At 43.6% G+C, this 19,533-nt stretch overlaps 1 protein-coding gene across 2 annotated transcripts in view; it reads left to right on the top strand.

Annotated features, from left to right (window-relative positions):
- The window catches only part of FKBP8 (FKBP prolyl isomerase 8), a 69,617-nt gene extending 52,859 nt beyond the window's left edge, over positions 1–16,758 (top strand). For both annotated transcript variants that reach the window (XM_040417635.1, XM_040417636.1), the window contains 3 exons: positions 14–91; positions 10,362–10,493; positions 15,566–16,758. In XM_040417635.1, coding sequence (XP_040273569.1) covers positions 14–91; positions 10,362–10,493; positions 15,566–15,652 — 297 coding nt within the window. In that variant the 3' untranslated portion in view covers positions 15,653–16,758. The remainder of the gene's footprint in view (positions 1–13; positions 92–10,361; positions 10,494–15,565) is intronic.
- The last annotated feature ends 2,775 nt before the right edge of the window (positions 16,759–19,533 follow it).

The raw sequence follows: 19,533 nt of genomic DNA on the forward strand, positions 1-19,533 counted from the left end.
TCTTTATCTGCAGGTCCTGGCCCAGCAAGGAGAATACACAGAGGCTATAGCCATCCTAAGAGAGGCATTGAAATTAGAGCCAACTAATAAGGTATTTTAATTCAGTCTGTCACCATTACATTCATTGGTAAACCAAGCACAATATCTTGTAAGGATAGCGAAGATGAATGTAATAATATATAGATCATTATAGAGTAGAAGAATATTTCTTTGTAGCAGCTCATAATTTAACCCCTTCACGCAACATCACGTACATGTACGTGGGGGAATGTGGTGCCTCACCGCATTCCCACGTGCATGTACGTGATCGGCTTTCACTGTCAGCGCAGGGAGCGAAGCGCTGAAGCTCCAGTGAAGCCGGCGTGCTGGGGTTGCTAGGCAACCAGAGAAGCCGGCAGGAGCTGTATTGGAGCTCTGACCCGCCCACGATCGCTGTGATTGGTCCATTACTGCAGAGGGACCAATCACAGCGCATCGGGGCAGGTAAGGGGGGGTTAGGGAGGGACTATGTGCTTCTCCTTCTCTGATCGCCCCAATTCCTGTCAGGGAAGCGATCAGAGAAGGAGAAAGTGTGAAAATCTTCCCCACCTGTGACGAGTATACTCGTCATGGCGCACTGCTACTTAGCGCGCCATGATGAGTATACACGTCATGGCATAAACTGTCACCATGTCTGCAGACATGGTGACAGCGCTGAGATCCCGGCTGTCACACACAGCCGGGCACCTTGGGTCAATGCCGAGGGGGGTCCTGTGACCCCCCCCATGTCGGCGATCGCTGCAAACCGCAGGTCAATTCAGACCTGCGGTTTGTAGCGCTTTCTGCGGTTTCTGATCGCCGCGGTCCCTGACCGCGGGGATCAGAAACTTTAGTATGCCCAAAATAAAGATGTTTCACCCCCCCCTGCACCCCTGAATAATATTATGTGGGCGGGTGGTGCAGGGGGGGTGTCGCAGGCGGTGGGGAGGTGCGGTAAGCTGCGGGAGGCGGGCGGTGCGGCAGGCGGGATCGCGATCCCCCGCCCGCCTCCCTTTCAATGATCGTTGGCGTCTAGTGGGTATACCAGGGTGCCAGCACATTGCTGGCACCCTGGTATAAACGGCTGACATCTGCGATGCGATGTCAGCCGTTTAACCCTTTCCATACAGCGGTCCGTACGGACCGCTGTATGGAAAAGGTTAACAGCGCAGGGAGCTCCCTCCCTCTCCCATCGGGGGGCTGCTGTGCCTTTGCAGCCCCCCGATGGGAGAGGGCGAGAGCCCCCCTCAGCCCTGTACTTACCCTTCCCCGTCTGCGCAGTTCTGACCAGTTCTGAGCAGACGGGGAAGGTTCCCATGGCAACAGGACGCCTCTCAGGCGTCCTGCTGTCCATGGTGCTGAACAGATCTGTGCTAAAGGCATAGATCTGTTCAGACAAGTGTAAAATACAGTACAGTGCAATATATATTGTTCTGTACTGTATTATACAGACATCAGACCCACTGGATCTTCAAGAACCAAGTGGGTCTGGGTCAAAAAAAAAGTTAAAAAAAGTAAAAAAAGTAAAGTTTCAAAAAAACACATTTATCACTGAATAAAAATAAAAAAAATAAAATACACTACACATATTAGGTATCGCCGCGTCCGTAACGACCTGATCTATAAAACGGTCATGTTACTTTCCCCGCACGGTGAACGCCATAAAAATAAAAAAATAAAAACTATGAGGAAATTGAAATTTTGCCCACCTTACTTCCCAAAAAAGGTAATAAAAGTGATCAAAAAAGTCGCATGTACGCCAAAAAAGTACCAATCAAACCGTCACCTCATCCCGCAAAAAATGAGCCCTTACATGAGACAATGGCCCAAAAAATAAAAAAACTATGGGTCTCAGACTATGGAGATACTAAAACATGATTTTTTTTTTGTTTCAAAAATGATATTATTGTGTAAAACCCTGATAAATTATAAAAAGGTAGACATATTAGGTATTGCCATGTCCGTAAGAACCATGACCTAACCCCTCATGTGAACACTGTAAAAAATTTTTAATAAAAACGGTGTCAAAAAAGCTATTTTTTTTGTTACCTTACATCACAAAAAGTGTAATAGCAAGCGATCAAAAAGTCATGTGCACCCCAAAATAGTACCAATCTAACCGTCATCTCATCCCGCAAAAATGATACCCAACCTGAGACAATCGCCAAAAAACTGAAAAAACTATGGCTCTCAGACTATGGAGACACTAAAACATGTTTTTTTTTTGTGTCAAAAATGATATTATTGTGTAAAACCTAAATAAATAAAAATGTATACATATTAGGTATCGTCACGTCCGTAAGAACCTGCTCTATAAAAAATAGCACATGATCTAACCTGTCAGATGAACGTTGTAAATAATAAAAAATAAAAACAGTGCCAAAACAGCTATTTTTTGGCAAATTTTCCATTTTAATTCATTTTTTCCCATAACAAAGCAAGGGTTAACAGCCAAACAAAACTCAATATTTATTGCCCTGATTCTTTAGTTTATAGAAATGCCCCATATGTGGTCGTAAACTGCTGTATGGCCACACGGCAGGGCGCAGAAGGAAAGGAGCGCCATATGGTTTTTGGAAGGCAGTTTTTGCTGGACTGTTTTTTTTTACACCATGTCCCATTTGAAGCCCCCCTGATGCTCGCCTAGAGTATAAACTCCAAAAAATGACCCCATTTTGGAAACTACACCCCTCAAGGTATTCAAAACTGATTTTACAAACTTTGTTAACCCTTTAAGTGTTCCACAAGAGTTAATGGCAAATGGAGATGAAATTTATGAATTTCTATTTTTTGTTACTTTGCCTCACAAAAAAGTGTAATATAGAGCAACCAAAAATCATATGTACCCTAAAATAGTACCAACAAAACTGCCACCTTATCCCGTAGTTTCCAAAATGGGGCCACTTTTTTGGAGTTTCTAACCTAGGGGTGCATCAGGGGGCTTTAAATGGGACATGGTGTCTAAAAACAATCCAGCAAAATCTGCCTTCCAGAAACCATATGGCATCCCTTTCCTTCTGCACCCTGCCGCGTGCCCGTACAGCAGTTTACGACCACATATGGGGTGTTTCTGTAAACTACAGAATCAGGGCCATAAATAAAGAGTTTTGTTTGGCTGTTAACCCTTGCTTTGTTACTGGAAAAAAAATATTAAAATGGAAAATCTGCCGAAAAAGTGAAATTTTGAAATTTAATTTCTATTTTCCATTTATTCTTGTGGAACACCTAAAGGGTTAACAAAGTTTGTAAAATCAGTTTTGAATACCTTGAGGGGTGTAGTTTCTTAGATGGGGTCACTTTTATGGAGTTTCTACTCTAGGGGTGCATCAGGGGGGCTTCAAATGGGACATGGTGTAAAAAAAACAGTCCAGCAAAATTAGCCCTCCAGAAACCAAACGGCGCACCTTTCACTCTACGCCCCGCTGTGTGGCCATACAGTAGTTTAGGGCCACATATGGGGTGTTTCTGTGAACAGCAGAGTCAGGGCAATAAAGATACAGTCTTGTTTGGCTGTTAACCCTTGCTTTGTTAGTGGAAAAAATGGGTTAAAATTGAAAATTAGGCAAAAAAATGAAATTCTCAAATTTCATCTCCATTTGCCAATAACTCTTGTGCAACACCTAAAGGGTTAATGACATATGTAAAATCAGTTTTGAATACCTTCAGGGGTGTAGTTTCTTAGATGGGGTCACTTTTAGGGAGTTTCTACTCTAGGGGTGCATCAGGGGGGCTTCAAATGGGACATGGTGTAAATAAACCAGTCCATAAAAATCAGCCTTCCAAAAACCAAACGGCGCACCTTTCACTCTACGCCCCGCTGTGTGGCCGTACAGTAGTTTACGGCCACATATTGGGTGTTTCTGTAAACGGCAGAGTCAGGGCAATAAAGATACAGTCTTGTTTGGCTGTTAACCCTTGCTTTGTTAGTGGAAAAAATGGGTTAAAATGAAAAATTAGACAAAAAAATGAAATTCTCAAATTTCCTCCCCATTTGCCAATAACTCTTGTGCAACACCTAAAGGGTTAACAATGTATGCAAAATCAGTTTTGAATACCTTGAGGGGTGTAGTTTCTTATATGGGGTCATTTTTGGGTGGTTTCTATTATGTAAGCCTCGCAAAGTGACTTCAGACCTGAACTGGTCCCTAAAAATTTAGTTTTTGTAAATTTCGGAAACATTTCAAGATTTGCTTCTAAACTTCTAAGCCTTATAACATCCCCAAAAAATAAAATATCATTCCCAAAACAATTCAAGCATGAAGTAGACATATGGGGAATGTAAAGTCATCACAATTTTTTGGGGTATTACTATGTATTACAGAAGTAGAGAAACTGAAACTTTGAAATTTGCAAATTTTTCAAAATTTTTGGTAAATTAGGTTTTTTTTTGTGCAAAAAAAATAATTTTTTGGACTTCATTTTACCAGTGTCATGAAGTACAATATGTGACGAAAAAACAGTCTCAGAATGGCCTGGATAAGTCAAAGCGTTTTAAAGTTATTAGCACTTAACCTGTGGTCCTTAAGTGGTTTATACCCCCCTAAAGACCAGGCCCTTTTTTACAAATCGGCACTACACTACTTTCACCGTTTATTGCTCGGTCATGCAACTTACCACCCAAATGAATTTTACCTCCTTTTCTTCTCACTAATAGAGCTTTCATTTGGTGGTATTTCATTGCTGCTGACATTTTTACTTTTTTTGTTATTAATCGAAATTTAACTATTTTTTTGCAAAAAAATGACATTTTTCACTTTCACTTGTAAAATTTTGCAAAAAAAAACGACATCCATATATAAATTTTGCTCTAAATTTATTGTTCTACATGTCTTTGATAAAAAAAAAATGTTTGGGTAAAAAAAAAATGGTTTGGGTAAAAGTTATAGCGTTTACAAACTATGGTACAAAAATGTGAATTTCCGCTTTTTGAAGCAGCTCTGACTTTCTGAGCACCTGTCATGTTTCCTGAGGTTCTACAATGGCCAGACAGTACAAACACCCCACAAATGACCCCATTTCGGAAAGTACACACCCTAAGGTATTCGCTGATGGGCATAGTGAGTTCATCGAACTTTTTATTTTTTGTCACAAGTTAGCGGAAAATGATGATTTTTTTTTTTTTTCTTACAAAGTCTCATATTCCACTAACTTGTGACAAAAAATAAAAACTTCTATGAACTCACTATGCCCATCACGAAATACCTTGGGGTCTCTTCTTTCCAAAATGGGGTCACTTGTGGACTAGTTATACTGCCCTGGCATTCTAGGGGCCCAAATGTGTGGTAAGGAGTTTGAAATCAAATTCTGTAAAAAATGACCTGTGAAATCCGAAAGGTGCTCTTTGGAATATGGGCCCCTTTGCCCACCTAGGCTGCAAAAAAGTGTCACACATCTGGTATCTCTGTATTCAGGAGAAGTTGAGGAATGTGTTTTGGGGTGTCTTTTCACATATACCCATGCTGGGTGAGATAAATATCTTGGTCAAATGCCAACTTTGTATAAAAAAATGGGAAAAGTTGTCTTTTGCCAAGATATTTCTCTCACCCAGCAGGGGTATATGTAAAATGACACCCCAAAACACATTCCCCACCTTCTCCTGAGTACGGAGATACCAGATGTGTGACACTTTTTTGCAGCCTAGGTGGGCAAAGGGGCCCATATTCCAAAGAGCACCTTTCGGATTTCACAGGTCATTTTTTACAGAATTTGATTTCAAACTCCTTACCACACATTTGGGCCCCTAGAATGCCAGGGCAGTATAACTACCCCACAAGTGACCCCATTTTGGAAAGAAGAGACCCCAAGGTATTCGCTGATGGGCATAGTGAGTTCATGGAAGTTTTTATTTTTTGTCACAAGTTAGTGGAATATGAGACTTTGTATGAAAAAAAAAAAAAAAAAAAAAATCAGCATTTTCCACTAACTTGTGACAAAAAATAAAAAATTCTAGGAACTCGCCATGCCCCTCACGGAATACCTTGGGGTGTCTTCTTTCCAAAATGGGGTCACTTGTGGGGTAGTTATACTGCCCTGGCATTTTCCAGGGGCCCTAATGTGTGGTAAGTAGGTAAATGACCTGTGAAATCCTAAAGGTGCTCTTTGGAATATGGGCCCCTTTGCCCACCTAGGCTGCAAAAAAGTGTCACACATGTGGTATCGCCGTATTCAGGAGATGTTGGGGAATGTGTTTTGGGGTGTCATTTTACATATACCCTTGCTGGGTGAGAGAAATATCTTGGCAAAAGACAACTTTTCCCATTTTTTTATACAAAGTTGGCATTTGACCAAGATATTTCTCTCACCCAGCATGGGTATATGTAAAATGACACCCCAAAACACATTCCCCAACTTCTCCTGAGTACGGCGATACCAGATGTGTGACACTTTTTTGCAGCCTAGATGCGCAAAGGTGCCCAAATTCCTTTTAGGAGGGCATTTTTAGACATTTGGATACCAGACTTCTTCTCACGCTTTGGGGCCCCTAGAATGCCAGGGCAGTATAAATACCCCACATGTGACCCCATTTTGGAAAGAAGACACCCCAAGGTATTCAATGAGGGGCATGGCGAGTTCATAGAAATTATTTTTTTTTGGCACAAGTTAGCGGAAATTGATATTTTTAATTTTTTTCTCACAAAGTCTCCCGTTCCGCTAACTTGGGACAAAAATTTCAATCTTTCATGGACTCAATATGCCCCTCACGGAATACCTGGGGGTGTCTTCTTTCCGAAATGGGGTCACATGTGGGGTATTTATACTGCCCTGGCATTCTAGGGGCCCTAAAGCGTGAGAAGAAGTCTGGAATATAAATGTCTAAAAATTTTTACGCATTTGGTTTCCGTGAGGGGTATGGGGAGTTCATGTGAGATTTTATTTTTTGACACAAGTTAGTGGAATATGAGACTTTGTAAGAAAAAAAAAAAATAATAATTCCGCTAACTTGGGCCAAAAAAATGTCTGAATGGAGCCTTACAGGGGGGGTGATCAATGACAGGGGGGGTGATCAATGACAGGGGGTTGATCAATGACAGGGGGGTGATCAGGGAGTCTATATGGGGTGATCACCACAGTCATTGATCACGCCCGTGTAAGGCTTCATTCAGACGTCCGTATGCGTTTTGCGGATCCGATCCATCTATCAGTGCATCCGTAAAAATCATGCGGACATCTGAATGGAGCTTTACAGGGGGGTAATCAATGACAGGGGGGTGATCAGGGAGTCTATATGGGGTGATCACCACAGTCATTGATCATGCCCCTGTAAGGCTTCATTCAGACGTCCGGATGCGTTTTGCGGATCCGATCCATCTATCAGTGGATCCGTAAAAATCATGCGGACGTCTGAATTGAGCTTTACAGGGGGGTAATCAATGACAGGGGTGTAATCAATGACAGGGAGGTGATCAGGGAGTCTATATGGGGTGATCACCACAGTCATTGATCACGCCCCTGTAAGGCTTCATTCAGACGTCCGGATGCGTTTTGCGGATCCGATCCATCTATCAGTGGATCCGTAAAAATCATGCGGACGTCTGAATGGAGCTTTACAGGGGGGTAATCAATGACAGGGGGGTGATCAGGGAGTCTATATGGGGTGATCACCACAGTCATTGATCACGCCCCTGTAAGGCTTCATTCAGACGTCCGGATGCGTTTTGCGGATCCGATCCATCTATCAGTGGATCCGTAAAAATCATGCGGACATCTGAATGGAGCTTTACAGGGGGGTAATCAATGACAGGGGGGTGATCAGGGAGTCTATATGGGGTGATCACCACAGTCATTGATCACGCCCCTGTAAGGCTTCATTCAGACGTCCGGATGCGTTTTGCAGGGCCGATCCATCTATCAGTGGATCCGTAAAAATCATGCGGACGTCTGAATGGAGCTTTACAGGGGGGTAATCAATGACAGGGGGGTGATCAGGGAGTCTATATGGGGTGATCACCACAGTCATTGATCACGCCCCTGTAAGGCTTCATTCAGACGTCCGGATGCGTTTTGCGGATCCGATCCATCTATCAGTGCATCCGTAAAAATCATGCGGACATCTGAATGGAGCTTTACAGGGGGTTGATCAATGACAGGGGTGTAATCAATGACAGGGGGGTGATCAGGGAGTCTATATGGGGTGATAACCACAGTCATTGATCACGCCCCTGTAAGGCTTCATTCAGACGTCCGGATGCGTTTTGCGGATCGGATCCATCTATCAGTGCATCCGTAAAAATCATGCGGACATCTGAATGGAGCTTTACAGGGAGGTGATCAGGGAGTCTATATGGGGTGATCACCACAGTCATTGATCATGCCCCTGTAAGGCTTCATTCAGACGTCCGGATGCGTTTTGCGGATCCGATCCATCTATCAGTGCATCCGTAAAAATCATGCGGACATCTGAATGGAGCTTTACAGGGGGGTGATCAGGGAGTCTATATGGGGTGATCACCACAGTCATTGATCATGCCCCTGTAAGGCTTCATTCAGACGTCCGGATGCGTTTTGCGGATCGGATCCATCTATCAGTGCATCCGTAAAAATCATGCGGACATCTGAATGGAGCTTTACAGGGGGGTGATCAGGGAGTCTATATGGGGTGATCACCACAGTCATTGATCATGCCCCTGTAAGGCTTCATTCAGACGTCCGGATGCGTTTTGCGGATCCGATCCATCTATCAGTGGATCCGTAAAAATCATGCGGACATCTGAATGGAGCTTTACAGGGGGGTAATCAATGACAGGGGTGTAATCAATGACAGGGGGGTGATCAGGGAGTCTATATGGGGTGATAACCACAGTCATTGATCACGCCCCTGTAAGGCTTCATTCAGACGTCCGGATGCGTTTTGCGGATCCGATCCATCTATCAGTGGATCCGTAAAAATCATGCGGACGTCTGAATGGAGCTTTACAGAGGGTTGATCAATGACAGGGGGGTAATCAATGACAGGGGGGTGATCAGGGAGTCTATATGGGGTGATCAGGGGCTAATAAGGGGTTAATAAGTGACGGGGGGGGGGTGTAGTGTAGTGTAGTGGTGCTTGGTGGGACTTTACTGAGCTACCTGTGTCCTCTGGTGGTCGATCCAAACAAAGGGGACCACCAGAGGACCAGGTAGCAGGTATATTAGACGCTGTTATCAAAACAGCATCTAATATACCTGTTAGGGGTTAAAAAAAAACACATCTCCAGCCTGCCAGCGAATGATCGCCGCTGGCAGGCTGGAGATCAACTCTCTTACCTTCCGTTCCTGTGAGCGCGCGCGCCTGTGTGCGCGCGTTCACAGGAAATCTCGCGTCTCGCGAGATGACGCATATATGCGTGACTCTGCGCAGGGCTGCCACCTCCGGAACGCGATCCTGGGTTAGGCGGTCCGGAGGTGGTTAAAGTGACACTGGTCAGATTTCCAAAAAATGGCCTGGTCCTTAAGGTGAAAATGAGCCCGGTCCTGAAGGGGTTAATTCTATGGCTATGGGAAACTTCAAACTCTTAGGGCTGATTTGCATTAACATATATATATTTTTTTCTGTGTCTGCTCTGTTTCTTTTGCGGCTTGTATGCGGAACCATTCACTTCAATGGGGCTGTAAAAATGGAAATTACTACTTGTGCATTCCGTGTCCGCATGACCATTCCGCAAAAAAATAGTTGTCCTATAATGTCCTATTATTGTCCACATTATGAACAAGGATAGGACCATTCTATTAGGGGTCAGCCCTTCTGTTCCACAAAATGTGTAATACACATGGCCATTATCCATGTTCTGCGGATCCACAAATTGCGGACCGCAAAACGCCCAATGGTCGTGTGCATGAGCCCAAACCCCTATAATCCTATATGGCTATGTGAAGGGAAGTACCTGACGGGCACTATTATTAATGGTGGCACTGGACGAATTGCTAATGGTATTACAATGATGATGCTGTTAATGTATACCTATATATCAACAAGTATATCACCTGTAGCCATGTGGGGATTCCTCATAAAACACAAACACACATCGGCATGTGTAAATACATTAGTGACAAATTTTCAATGGATACTGTGCCTTGGAATTTAGGATAAAACGTAACTTTTATTTACATGGAGTTTTTTTAATCATGTAAATAAAAGTTACATTTTATCCTAAATTCCAAGGCGCTGGATCCATTGAAAATTTGTCACTGAAGTCTCTCATGACCCCAGATCCGGGGGATCCATCCGTGCTGCCTTCCCTTCACATTACGGAAGTGTCTTCACTACGCAAATTTAGGGTGAGCTGGGCAGAACTTTTTAGTTTTTTTCATGTGTGAATACATCCTTACTGGGCAGTGGGGATGTTTCATGTATGTATTTCTTCCAGACAATCCACGCCGAGCTTTCCAAGTTGGTGAAGAAACATGCAGACCAGAAGAATGTAGAAACTGCCATGTACAAGAAGATGCTGGGAAATGTGAGCACTTCCACCAGCAAGCCCACCCGAAAGTCTTCTTGGGTAATGAGCAACCCTGCTTAATGATGTCTGTTCTAGGCACTGCTCTCATCAGAGACAACTATTTAAATTAAAGGGAGCCCAGGAAGCGATTCATTCACCCCCATTAAAGGAAGGAGTGGTTTACTGTGAAATATTTCAGCATTTTAGAGAGAGAATAATTTAAAAATGTTCCATGTGGTCAACAAACTGCCTGGCACAATTATAGCGAATCTCTTGACAGGCTCCCTTTAAGTATGAACACTGCAGGTCCAGCTTTTGAAACCTTACATGTCTACTTTAGTAAATACATTATATTCATGATTTAACAATTATGTAGCATATTTCCCCATGAGTCTGCCTCTGTGACTGGGTTCCAGCTCAGTCAATTCCCTGCCAGGTCGGCAGGTCCTGACTCTCCCCCGGTCAACATCCTGTTTGTTGCGGTCACGCTGCAGTGGTAATGTGTCACCTATGCGTCAAGTCGCTGAGTCACGTGATGCATGGGAGACACCGCTGTGGCCAGTCATTGGTTGCAGCAGTGATGTCACGTCACACAGGATGTCAACGTTTAATCCAGTACCCAGAGGCACCCTTTAAGGGCTTCTCCCACCTAATACATGTTGACAGGTATTAAGTGTTTGCAGGCCTCCACTGAGGAGCTAGGCTGTTAGTCACTTCCATCTAGTGAGTGCACTGGTCGGGCAGAACAAGTGAATGAACCTGGTTGGATTTTATGAAGTCGCCCGCTAAGGATACATTATGGTTATGCTGCCATAGTTCTGTCATTTTATTTTGGTTGATATGTGACCCAGTCATATATTTCTGTCAGTGCACCAGTTATTTCTTAATTTGCACACATCTATCACAGCACTTGATTTTTGGTAACTCTAAAGATGAAGTACTGAATTTGTTTTGGGCCGAGCTGTCTTCTGTGTCATGTACTGTATGCAGGAAAGGATGTGTAGTTCTTCTCCATCCTCTGCCTAATGCAGAGATATCTATGTATTTTGTTGTGTACATACCAGGCAATATGAGGAATGAGCTTTGTAACTAAGGAAATGTCCAGTCTTTCCATGTGTATAGAAGTGCAGGCAAGCAGAGGTGTGCACTCCCACTCACATTTTTTTCATGTGAATCATTTTGGAAGCATGCACAAAAAAAGGCTAAAAAAAAAAGTTCGCTGCTGCAAGGAGGTGTATACTAAAGAGGTAGTCCCAGATTTTACTATTGATAGCCTATCCTTAAGATAGGAGATCAATATCAGATTGGTGGGGATCCAGCACCCCCACAGATCAGCTATTCTGAAGTAGCCGCAGCATGGAACTACACAGCTCCATCCACTGCACAATGGGGCTGGAGCTACCCCAAAACTGCTGATTGGCAGGGATGCGGTGTGTCAAACTGCCAGAATCCAAAATCTTGGACTACCCCTTTAAAGGGAACCTGTCATCAACTTTATGCAGCCCATACTAACGGCAGAATAAAGTAGAGACAGGTGAGATGATTTCAGTGTTCTGTCATTTATAAGTTAAAAGTAAGTGGTTGCCGAGAACCAACATCACAATCATTGCAGACTGGGCCTGGAGAAGAGTCCTGGTTATTCATGAATTCCTGCTCTCCTGCCCACCTGCTGATGACTGACCGTCTTCTACCTAGTTTTCTCCCTCTCTAGGAAAGAACTGCCAATCATCAGCAGAAGGGTGAGAGCAGGAGATTAGGAATAACCAGGACTCTTCTCAGGGAGATTTGACTCTTCTCAAGGCCTGGGCTGTAATGATCATGATGCTGGTTCTCAGCAACCACTGACTTTTATCTGATGAGTGACACACCGCTGACATCTGCATTTCTGTCACTACTTTATACTGCCCTCAGTGAGATCAGCATAGAGTTGATGACAGGTTCCCTTTAATATCTCATTGCAGCAGTGAACCTTTAAAGAAGACCTTTCATGGTATATTAATTGAGATAAATACCTTTACTTGCGGGGTACCCCCTGCTGATGCTGCCACCCTGCCTGATTTTTTTATTTCGCTCCTGCGCCCCGCTGTGCCCCCCTGTATTTTTCCCGCTCAGTATCCTAATACGGAGCATCAGTACAGGGAGGAGGAGACGCCAGGGTTTCTCAATGGCCGTCTCCTTCTCCCTGGCTGTGCCATGATCCAATCACAGCGGAGAGCGTCACAGCCAGGGAGAAAAAAAAGCTCACCTTCTCCCTGGCTGTGACGCTCTCCGCTGTGACTGGATTGTAGCACAGCCAGGGAGAAGGAGACAGCCATTAAGAAACAGGGCAGTCTCCTCCTCCCTGTACCGATGCTCAGTATTAGGATACTGAGCGGGAAAAATACAGGGGGGCACAGCGGGGCGCAGGAGCGAAATTTAAAAAATCAGGCAGGGTGGCAGCATTAGCGGTGGGTACCCAGCAAGTTAAGGTATTTATCTCAATTAATAAAAAAAACATGAAAGGTCCTCTTTTTAATAACTTGTAGGTCTTTACTAATGTGCGTAGATGTGCGAAGTCATGTGGATATATACTTCCCAGTGAATATCTGCTTAGGCAACAATTGGTAAGTAGTAGCTTGTATTCTCTCTCTTAGGCCTCATGCACACGACCGTTGTTTTATTCCGTGTCCGTTTTTACGTTTTTTGTGATATTCTGCGGACCCATTGACTTTCAATGGGTCCGTTGAAAATTCGGCTAATGCACCGTTTGTCATCCGCGTCCGTGATCCGTGGTTCCAGTTCGTCAAAAAAATATAACCTGTCCTATTTTTTTTCACGGAAAATGGTTTGCGGACCCATTCAAGTCAATGGGACCGTGAAAAAACACGGAGGCACACAAGATTGTCGTCCGCGTCCGTTTTTTTCTTATCATTTGCATGGCAAACTTGACTTAGACTTTTTTTTTACTTTCCTTCATGTCTGGTGATCCTCCAAAAATAAAGGAAGACACACAGAAACAAAAACGGAACAACGGAACCCAATTTTGCGGAACGGAACACAACAACGGTCGTGTGCATGAGGCCTTACCCAGATGCCTGTATTTGTGAGTTATCCACACTCTTCTGGTTCTAAGCTGTGTCATGTGACTCATACACTGACTCTCCAACTGATGTGTGGTGTGGACAGGAAGTCAGAGAAACTGACTTCCTGTCCACACATAAGACGCTGTGTTGGTCATATGACACTAATGGAGTGGCTAAGTCACTGATAAAAAGATAACCCTTTATGACAATTTACATCATCGACCTTTCTAATGGGCCAGCATAAAACATAAAAATAGTGATTGTGCTTCATCAAAGGGGTTGTACCAAATATATGGCCACACACGACTCGATATAGATTATATAGCTTATCTGAGCCAGAATAAATCACACACGTAATCCAAAGCAGAGAAAATTATTGGTTGAATACATTTATAGTGGCAATGATAATGAAAAATGGACGAGTACATTTGGCTATATTGAATTGTTTTTTTCCATAGCATAGATACACAATTTACAGATGCACACTTTAGCTATTGGTAGTTTTCAGCAGATTATGAATGCTTGTATGGTTTTTATTCCCTAATTACTCAGCCCTGGAATCGAATCTTATCTTCCTAGTGTAGAAACCATAGGATGTGCAGGAATGGTGTTTGACTGTCATAGATCTTCCATTGCTGGTGGCTTCATAGAGAAATCATACACCAGTCCTAAATTATTATTTTCTGCACAGAACTTTGTCCAGATATTACACAATGCGGTAATATTGCATCCTAAGGTTATCCAACCAGCAGGGATCCATTGTTAGACCCAGCATGTTTAACATTATAAAATCCATATCCCTATGGTGGAGGATGGTAAGTGTGTGCAGAAGGATGACACAGGAACTACAGTGACATGTGAAAGGGTCTGAACAATCACGTACAGTGCAAGTTTCTTTCATTCTGTGTCCAATAATGTAGAGGGCACTGGTTACCGAACTGCTGTATCATGTGGAATTTAAAGGGATTGTCCACCATTTTTCAGATCTTCCAGAGTGTCCGGACCTGCGATGGTGGTCATACTTACATGGTCCCTCTGCTGGGTTGTGGCTCCATCACTTCGCCACCTGCTCTGCAGCTCCTGGGTGTGCCCGCATCAACATCCTGTTTGACATGGGTCATGTGACCACTGCCGCCAATTACTGACCTGCTCCCTTTGTGCCATGTCAAATGGTCTTGTGATGCAAGAAGAGCTGGTCACTGCTGCGGCCAGCGATTGGCGGCAGCGGCACCAAACAGGATGTTTACATCAAGGGATCCGAGAGAAGCAGCCAAGGCTGAGGAGTGAAGGAGCTGTGACCCTGTACCGGGAAGCAGGTCAGTATGCTTCTCTTTGCAGGTCTGCTCGCCGCTCTGACAGGTGCACAACCCCTTTAAAGTGTTATTCTGTAGAAACTAGTGATAAGTGATAAACATTAGATCGTGTGGGTCTGCCCATTGGGATCTCCCCAGTCATCAGCATAGATGACCCAGAACCTCATCCCCTCCAGCTATATGATTGTGGCATGGAGGTCAAGCATGTGTCTGCTATGCAACTGCTCATAGAGTATTTGCATACAGTGGATTTTCCATGCAGAATATCGGCGCGCGTACTGCAATCTGCCTTCCGTTATTTTTTGTTGGACTTCTGCGCTGTGGTGTGGGCTTTTCTGCTTGTGGATTTAAAATCCGTCTTGTGGGGGAAAAGGGTGACAGGACCCATTTTGACCGGTGGCCACACATGGATTAGCCCCACTGATTGGAATCTGTGGCAGGACACAAGGGTCAGGCTTTATGCCGCTGTGTTACACATATGCTTAGTGTTTGAATGGTAGCAGCATAGATGCCTGTCCTTTTTTTACATTTTAATTCGGCCTTTATTCTGAGGGTTCTCTAACCCTACGAATGTTGTATGTACTTTTCTGTTACCATTTTATAATCTAGCATTTATTATGTTGTTGGATTAAAAGGACGTTCGTGTTTGTGGTAAAATCCATATTTTTTTATATTTATGATTGTAATTTGGCTGCTGTATGAGCAGAGAAAACATTTGTCATCAGATATACTGAAATAATTGTTTTCTTTCCCACAGACTATTTCCTGGAAGTGGCTCTTCGGGGCTACAGCCATAGCAATAGGAGGTGTAGCCCTTTCTGTTGTGATAGCGGCCCGCAATTAAGGTGGCATCCTTTGATTGAGGACAGAAGCCATTTTCTGTACTGCGAAGATCTAGAGGCATCAAAATTTCTTCTACCTTTACTCTGAAAGAAATTCTCTTTAAGGTGCCGTGTGCAATTGATAAAGATATTCTATGTGATACTTAGAAACTATTTTTCTGAACTAATGCCTTCTCGTGTGTCGCCTGTCAATTACTGTGAAACAGTGCAGCTTCATCACAGAGTGCTAGAGAAGCTACAGACCTGGGATGAACTCCATACAGTGCTTGATGTACCTGGAGAAGGAGGAGAATGTTCTTGTTCTGTATATTTAGTGAAATGTTTATTCCAAATTCTTCAGAGGATTGTTTCCGCTAAAGAATGTTGAGGTCGGTCTGTGGCGGCGGCAGGAGCTGATCCGTAGCTACGTTCTGCCCAAGAGACTCTGCACTGCATCGTAAGGCATCTTCACAATCAAGTCATTTTGGTAGTTGTTGCACAGTCATTGAAATAGAAGACCCTGCAGGTTACATGCTGGACCTCCAGGAAATATAGGTGGCCCCAGTACGTAGTGCTCTCTGAATATTCAAGATTATTTTGGAAATGAAAGCTAGATGTATATTTATTAAATAAAGTTTAATAATGGCCTCTGCATGCAACCTCAGATGGAATGGATTGTAAATCTAAGGTTTTCCTTAGTTGATAGTACTTTAATGGGACCATCCGCCCTGCGATTCTAGAAAACCCTGTGGGACCACATTCCATTAACCCTATCAGTCTGCATTGTTTGCACCTGTTGACATACTAGTATGGATTTGGCATTGCCATATTTAAAAAAATAAAAATCCTTCTGTTGAGTCTTCAGTCCAAGTGTCAGTGATTACAGGCCATTAAAATAATTGGATTCGCACAGGGGCATGGTGCCATTTGGTGAACTTTTAAAGGGAATGTGTCGTAAGCATTTAGACCACCAAACCACCACCCTCCTGTTATCTAGGCCAGTTCACAATGATGATCTTCTATATTAGGAATCGGCAACCTCCGACACTCCAGCTGTTCTGAAACGACAACTCCCCGAATTCTCATTTCACTTCTATGGAAGTTACAAGAACAGCCGATCAAGTGTGCATGCTGGGAGTTGTAGTTTCACAGCAGCTGGCGTGCTGATGGTTGCTGATCTCTGTTCTACTGTATATTTTGGCAGATTTGGTATAATTGAGAAAAAGAATGTGTAACAGTGTATTCAAATACCTGTAAGGAGTCATGAAGGTGAAGTCGCTTTTCAGAAGTCATTTTGGCCAGTCCCACTCCTTATGTGACTGACATCCCTCAAGTTGGGATATATTATTACAAGCCATTTCTCCTGGAATCTGGCACTGTACTGACCTCAGCTTCATCTGCAGATGCCTCAGGTGACGCTGGAGGTGGCTTGTGATGAGGTACCTGGTATGTGGGACATCACTCAAGCCACTGACTACTCTGGAGAGCGGCTTGACCCTATGACTCCTTCCAGACATTTGATTACAGCGTTCAAAGTTCTTTTTCTGTGTTAAGGTGAATCTGCCAGAATATAGAAGATTAGAGGGGTTGTGTCACTAATATAAATGTACCCCACCCAACAGATATATCACTGTCATATCGCTGTTATATCACTTTCCCCAAATACCTTTATTCTAAAGTTATCAGCCTGCCGTTGCACCCTGTGGGTTATCAGTTTTGATTTCAGTTGCTGTTGGTTCCGTCCTGTAGTGGAGCCTTGTAATACAGGACGCACATGCTCACAGCACTTCTTTTCCTTCCCTTCAATAACCACTCCTCTATGTGCAGGGTCAGGGATGAATGGACAGACGGACAATAGATAGATTGACATAATGATGACTCTTGCTGTAACAAATGATGGACATTAGCACACGTTGCCTCTGGTATAAATGCAGTTGAGCATTTTGAATATGTGGAACGGTTAGTGTCACATGTCCTGCTGATGTGAGGACACATCTCACTGCCCTAAGGCATGATGGGACAGCAATCACATTGACAAACCAGAAAGTAGGATTCAAGCCTGGAGAGAAAGAGAAAACTGCAAGTGAGGTACATTTGAAAAAAAAAATGGAAAAACCCCAATCCAAGTAGGAATGGGAGCTAGAGTACTTGGTAAAAATAAACTTTAGAGTAAAAAAAAAAGTAGTTTGTGCACACCCCCTTTAAATACTGATAAAATAGGTGATAATCCTGAGCGCTGCACGATGTGCCTGATGAAGTCGGTGGTTCGCCGGGAAATGTGTCACACTGTGTACATTACAGTGCATGTTTTATTGTTCAAATAAAGGTTTTTATTTACACAGTGCTGTAGAATATCACCTATTTTATCAGTATTTGGCCTGTTTCTGCCAGGCTGTAGAAGTCCCTTGGAGGTGAAGAGCTGTAGTCTGCAGAGAAAGAATGTTTGCTGTGCCCACCCCACAGATGTGCCACATCTCCTGCACATCTCCATCCGGTAGGTGCAAATGATTTGTTTTATTGGTGTTGTCTTGTGTCCTATCTGTTTTCAGAATATAGAAGACTGTCATTGTGAACTTGTCAAAGTCCTGGATAACAGATGGTTAGTGGTTTGGGAACCTACATCCTAGTGACATGTTCCCTTTAAATTCCTGTATAGAGAATACATCACCAGCAGGGCGGCTTAGTTGTACCAATAAGAAAGTGTTAATGTACAGACAATGCTGGCCCTAAGATGAGGGGTGTAGTTCAGGTTCTATAGGTCCTCTAGGCAAGTTGCCTACATTGCCTAGATCTAGTAATATTTGGGGACTGAACCTGCTGATTGTGGGGTTGTATTGTAATCAAGACTATTTTAGAGATTATATATGTTAATTAAGTTAAATATATTGTTTTCATTTTACTGGTTAATAAACCTGATTTACATTGTTTGAGTTATTCGTAGTCTGTGACATATTATTCCAAGATTTATTGTGCTAATCATTTCAGAATGTCTTCTGGGAATGTATAGTATTCAGCTATGGCCAGGGGCGGACTGGGAAAGAATACTAAAAGCAGCCCTGTTTTGTAGTCGGGTCCAAATTGATGGAAGGCAGGGCCAGCAATACTATATTGTGGTACATTATACCGCAGTCCATCACAAAATACTGCCAGCAGCACAAAATACATCTCCAAAAACTTCCACTGGCCATCAATAAGGAGGGCCCAGGCGGCCCCCTGGATATCAGCCCACCTAGAAATTTCCCTGTAAGGTCTATGGCCAATCCGCCCCTGGCTATGGCTAGTTTCACGTCTGCGGCTGTCCTTTCCGGAAGCCTGCCGGAGTTATCCAGATCAGGCATTGCTGGATACTGCTGCCTGCCTGTCCAGCTGAGATGTCGGGAATCACTCGGACAAAAACTACTGCCACAGTCCTTGTCTGGCCGATTCCTGGCATTGTATGCAAGGTCAGCCGCAGATGTGAAACTAGCCTTTTATAGTTCTCAAGATTTGCTACTGCTAAAGGCTGTGGCTTCCCTTCCAGAAATGTCATTTTTTTGGGCACAGACAGACAACGGTTTGCTTGGAAATTATGCACTGTAAGGGATCATAGATTTCTATAAAGAGCATTTGTGGTCATGGCTACCGAGAGAATGCACCCTACCCCACCTGAACCTACCTAACACCTAAGCGGTTAGAGTTGTGCCGCAACCGTGACATAGAAGGGACACCAGAAAGAGGGAAAAAAGGCATACAGAGTAGCAAGAGTAATTTATTACAACATGATCACAAGACCAAACTTTGGAAAGCCAATGACATTTCTGCTTTGGGATGAGGGATGTAGCGACTAAAGCAGGAGCGCCAGCGCCCAACTTCTGGATAACATGCGCTGGCACCTGATTTTTGGAGGCCGCGGACGCTGCTCCTA

Source organism: Bufo bufo, chromosome 2, assembly GCF_905171765.1.
Source record: "Bufo bufo chromosome 2, aBufBuf1.1, whole genome shotgun sequence".
Taxonomy (NCBI): domain Eukaryota; kingdom Metazoa; phylum Chordata; class Amphibia; order Anura; family Bufonidae; genus Bufo; species Bufo bufo.